We start from the raw sequence: 5908 nt of genomic DNA, 5'->3' as shown, positions 1-5908 counted from the left end.
GTGGAAAAATACATGTCTTTGAATCATTATGAAACCAGGGAAAAAGAAATAAGCTCAGAATAAATCCTATTATACCTCTATGTTCCAGTTATGCTGTTCCAAGGTATGGCGACATTGATCCATAGATTCTATGCCAGTCAGATCCTGAAAATGATAAAAACGAAAAGTTACTTAGGGGAAAACCAATAGTACATATGTAGATATTTTTACCCCTAATAGGATACTTAAGAATATTTCTGGGGAAATACACTAAAAAGTGTTGAAGGAAGATGTTCGAGTATGGTAAAACTTCACTAATCAGAATTTATCTAGTCGTTTATAGCAGCTATTACTCCCACAGAACAAAAATGAAAATGTCTTTTAAAACTTCAAGGCTTTCAATTAAAAGAAGGCTACTGATTAAAATCAATTCTCTTCTCAAAGTCAAGTATAAAAAATTAAAGATTTCTTCAACCCCTGGGTCCAGCAAAATATTTTTCAATGCTAAACAACTATTCTCTTTATAATACATAATGATATAAGGTAGATTTCTTGCAAAATATAATGCCTTTCATTAACTTACGACCTTTCTACCTATTGGCATAACCTAGCTTATAATATGAACTGTGTATACTTTTTATTAAAGAGTCTGTAATTCAGATGTTTCCCTACCATAAGTATTTCCCCTACTCCCTTCTCCTTGGACTGTTCTGAGGTTTCTTGTCTCTGAACCATCCACCTTCTCTGGCTGCTCTTCATCCCTCTAAACCTAGGAAGTTCCCTAAGGGTGTGTCCTTGGTTTTTGTCTCTTTCCACCTTTCTCACTGGCAATCTCATTTAATCCTCAGCCTTGGACCACCCTTTCTACTCAGATGACTCCTGATTTAATTTCTGGACCTGCAATCTCTTCCGCAGTTCAGGAGCACATTTCCAATAGCCTACTGAATATTTCCACCTAGATGTGACACCAGTTCTTCAAATGTATCATTAAAACTACATGTGTATTAACACACAACCACCCTCCCAAATATACAGGCTAAGATGACATCTGGAACTCATCTGTGCGTACTCGATCCCTTGAACTCCACACTTCATCAGTTATCAAGTTCTAACCGTTTTCTGTATTACATCTGTAACCACATTTCCATTCTCACGGCCAGCATCTTTAATCAAGCTTTTATAACATCTCAAGTGAATTGTCAAAATACTTAATTTCTCTCCCTCCTTCAAACTTCGCGCACGCGCGTGTGTGTGTTACTCCTCTGCTCAAAACTCCTCAGTTGAATGAAGAATAAATTCCAAAATCCTTAGCCTGGCATTCAAGTGTTCCTATAATGTGGACCCAACCTAGTTTTCTAGATTATTTTTCCTTACTCAAACTATTTCCCTTACTCAACAATACTTAACAAATCTAACAGTTTGTGTGTACATCTGACTAGAATTTCCACAGAGCTAAATCCTTGTCCTCCTTCAAGATCTAATAAAAAAGCCAAAATATCTAACCATCCTTTCATGCAACAAATGTCCATTGTTATTGTCTATTCATTACTACATCCAAAGGATTTAGAGATGAATACAATAATAGTCTCTATCCTCAAGAAATTCCTCTTAACAACCAGCAAGCAACAGGAGAAAGAGACTGATCTCAACCTGACAAGAATACGGTAATATGCATGGATGAGTCAGGTGCTTCAGGTTTTTGCCTTGATTCTGTGATCAAGGACTAGACATGTGTAACCTCCACATTTTAGCTTCTTTTACGTGCAACGTGAGGGATTTAATTTGGACTAGATATCCTTTCCAGAACTTTAAAAAAACAAACAAAAAACGAGTTTGAATTCTTTAGGTATGCAGTAGTTTATTTTTTTTTCTGGCTTTATTGAAATATAACAGACAATTAATTGCTCGTATTTACATTGTACAATTCATTGAGTTTTTTTCAATTATAGTTGGCATACAGTAATATATTCATTTCAGTTGTATAGCATAGTGATTAGAGATCTATATAACTCACAAAGTGATCACCCCACTAAATCTAGTCCTGCTCTTCCCTCTTACATATTTATTACAACATTATTAACCATCTTCCTCATGACACACTCTACATGTCCATGTCTATTCTGTAACTATTCATTTGTACCTCTTAATCCTTTTGCCCTTTTTTTTGCCATCCCTCCAACCCTCCTCCCATCTAGTAGCCCTCAAAATTTTCTCTGAGTTTCTTTCTGCTTTTGTTGTTGTTATTTTGTTCTTTAGATTCCACATGTATGTGAAATCATGCAATATTTGTCTTCCTCTACCCAATACATTTCATTTGGCACAATACTGCAGTGGTTTATTTTTCAAAATTACACTGGTGGTACATAGACCGTGCTGATAACATTTTTTTATGTTTAAAATGCTGTAAAAAAATTCATACTAAAACTGAAAAGCTCTCTTAAGAACTCTAGAGCTTTATTAAGAGAACTCTAGAGCTTTATTAAGAGAACCCCTGTTTTTAAAATATATATTTTTAATTTTTCAATTACAGTTGGTCTACAATACTCTATCCTGCCATCTTGATCGGAATCATAGAGAATCACTAGCTTTATAGCACTGACAGTCTGGATTTTAGTTCTTGACCATTCCAGGCCTCTTACTAGTTTGGCAATTGCCTTCTGGGTTATAACAGGGCTTCTTCTTTAAACTCCAATTTCCTTACAGCCCACTGCAGAGGACTGGGTTGTCTTTGCACATTCTTTCAGAAGTGGACTCTACTCTTACCTTCTCAGAGTGTGAATGACCACTGTCTTTAAATACTAAAGTTGTTTTCTCTCTCTGTTATGTACCTATTATGATTCCACCTTCAATTACAATTATTACGCTCATTCTACTGCCTTACTGGAGGACACGGGCTCCTCGAGATCAATGTCTGTGATTCATCTTATATAATGCTCCCCAGTACTTAGCACATAGTAAAGGCTTAAAAAGTTGCAGAAAAAGTTAGACCAAGTTAAAAGAACCTTTTTGTATAAGCTTCAATTGTTCTAGCTATACACTGAAATCCTCCAGCCATTTTCACCAAATCTTACTGTACATAAATACCCGAGGTTTTCTAACTCCCAATGTTCTGACTAATGTGAGCTGGCTGTTAAAAATACAAATTTGTAGAATCTTCCTAGAGACTAATAGGTCAGGAGTGGATCCAGGCAATCAGTGCTTTTTTTTAAAGCTTCTCAGCTGATTCTGATGTACAACCTGGCTGGAAAATTCATGGTATTGTACAATTCTATGTAGCACAAGAGATTATGAGTCACTTTTTAAAAAAAGGTTATAAACACTGTAGGAGCGAACAATCAGCATAATTGCACATCTTCAATATACTGAAACACTTAAACTAATTTGCAAGCAAAACCCTTCTGTAAGTAGTCAATCAGGGTAAGCTGGAAGCCCAACTGAACAAGCCTGCTTTCAATCACTACTGTTGAGTGTTAAAAACATGCTCTAGGAATAAGCAATGCTGGACACACCTAAGAATCAAGCAACAAATATTTACTGACCTATATAATTTTATTAACGAATGTCACCCCAATAAATTTAATAAAAATAAAAAATTTTAAAAACCCACAATACAAACAAAAAGCCCCCAAGAACCCACAAATATTCACTGATCCAGATATTCACTTTTTCCATTAAGTTTGCTCTCATTAAGTTTGCATCCTATTGGAGGGAGACTGACCAAAACAAACCACACACAGAGCAAATAAATGAACAAAATTTTAGTCTAGGAGATTCCTTTGGACTGGGGCTCAAGGAAGGTGATAATATTTCAGCAGAGATCTATCTTATGAAAGGTAAAAGTCCAGCCATGGCAAAATATACTGAAAGTGTATTCCAGACAGAAGGACAATAAATGCAAAAACTGAGACAAATAGATATATGACATCACGCCTTTGTTAAAATCCACAGAACTTTACAGCAGAGTAAACCTTAAAGTATATAAATTTAAAAAATCATTTAGAAAGTCAGAGGATCCCAGGATGGAACACAGACAGACTGTGGCAAAGAATCTAACTGTATCACAAATACATGAAACAATCTCACTGAAGGTGATGGAGGAAAGGTGCTGACTTAAGTAACTTTGGAAATGAGTGGTTTCTGTACAACTAAAGGCAAAAGGAACTGCACATAAGCATTATTCTCTAGTTGTTAAAGTTGTTTCCCATGTGTTAATGCAGAAGCCACTGCATATATATATATACTGGAATTGAACCATTAAGTAAACAGCCAGTTTTCTTACTGTTGAAGTGAGAAATTACAGGTAACCAAGGGGAGAAGGCTAGAACAATCCACATGGTAATGGATTAGAGCTGGAGACATCTGAATCAACGAACACAAGTTTAGCTTAATATAGATGGTACACACAGAACAAGTTAGCTCCGTAGACACATGTATGGCCTTGCTGTCAGCTGAGCGGGTCTACAAGCAACAACCCCACCCCACCCCCTGTCCCATAGCAAGCACACATAATGCCCAGATCTTGGTGTCTAATACCAGTCTTCAACAAAAGGAACTAGGTTCCTTGGAGAGATAGCCAATTCCAGGATTGGGGCAGGAAATATACAAAGTGAGCCTGGAGAATCTTGTAGTGCCGATAAGTAAGGAAGTGCTCAAAAAAACCCCCATGATATTAGGAGGTATAGCAAAGGCATACAGAAGTCAATTGAAAGAGCTCCCTGGGGCCAAAACTGGTTTAGGTTGAAGAACAAAATAAAGTAGTAATGGATTATAATACAAAATACAAAATAAACGCTGAGTCCACACTGATATAAGTACATGACTGAATAAATAAATAAATGGGGGAGAACAGACAAACATCCTATGCAGAAGAATTCCAAATTATTACGTAGATACTTTGCCTTCAAGAAGGTGAAACATAACTCTACACTCTTGAAGTGTGGGCTGTGCCGTTACTTTCTTCCAAAGAGTATGGAAAAGGAGGAAAAAAGATTAACTTTTTAGTGGAGAAACCTGACAAACATTACCTCAGCCAGGTGATCAAAGACAACATCAACAATGATAACTCATGTTGAGGGTCTGTACCCTTGATAAGATGTAAAGGCACTTAACCTCCATGATCTTCCTCCCAAAATCCCATAACCCCAGATTAGTCATGAGAAAAACATTAGAGAAATCCCAACTGAGGGGGATTCTACAAAGACCAGTATGCCTGAAAACTGCCAAGGTTATCAAAAACAAAGAAGTCTGAGAAACTGTCACAGCCAAGAAGAGCTTAAGAAGACCTGACTACTAAATGTGGTGTCCTAGATGAGATCCTGGAATGGAAAAAGGATAGTTGCTAAAACTAAGGAAATCTTAATAAAGTATGAACTTTAATGATAAGTATCAGGATTGGTTCATTAATTGTGACAAATGTACCAAATTAATAACATCACATGTTACTAAGGAATACTGAATGCAGGGTATATGGGAAGTCTGTGTACCATTTTTACAGCTTTTCTGTAAATATAAATGTATTCTAAAATAAAAAGTTTATTTAAAAAGTGAAAAAAAACTTGAGGGAGTACTTCTGAGACGGAACAAGCTTAGCAAGTTAGCAGATAAGGTCTGGGTAATAGGTGGGACAGGACATTCCTCTAGAGCAGTGTTTCTCAACCTCCTTGCATATCAGACACAACAGAGGGGAATCACAGATGTCACCCCACCGCCACCCCATGCCATTTAATCAGATTCTCCAGATGTGTAGCACAGGTACATTTTCTGAGGGAGGGGAAGCTTCCAGGTTATTCTAACTTACAGCCAGGGCTGAGAATCACCAACCCAGAGCTTAAACAGACGGTTTTAAACAGTCAATCCAGTTGCTGTGTGAAGAATTGTAGAGGGCATGAAAGAAAGACACTAGCAAGGAGACTATAGAAACAAGGGAAAG

At 36.8% G+C, this 5908-nt stretch overlaps 1 protein-coding gene across 1 annotated transcript in view; it reads right to left on the bottom strand.

The window, feature by feature from the left end:
* The window catches only part of FAF2 (Fas associated factor family member 2), a 57516-nt gene that overhangs the window by 24900 nt on the left and 26708 nt on the right, over positions 1-5908 (bottom strand). The window contains exon 2 of the mRNA XM_006923178.3: positions 76-144. Coding sequence (XP_006923240.1) covers positions 76-144 — 69 coding nt within the window. The remainder of the gene's footprint in view (positions 1-75; positions 145-5908) is intronic.

The sequence above is a fragment of the Pteropus alecto genome, unplaced genomic scaffold (genome assembly GCF_000325575.1).
Source record: "Pteropus alecto unplaced genomic scaffold, ASM32557v1 scaffold78, whole genome shotgun sequence".
Lineage (NCBI taxonomy): Eukaryota > Metazoa > Chordata > Mammalia > Chiroptera > Pteropodidae > Pteropus > Pteropus alecto.
Note: the sequence above shows the minus strand (reverse complement) of the source record. Positions and strands in the feature narration are given on the sequence as shown.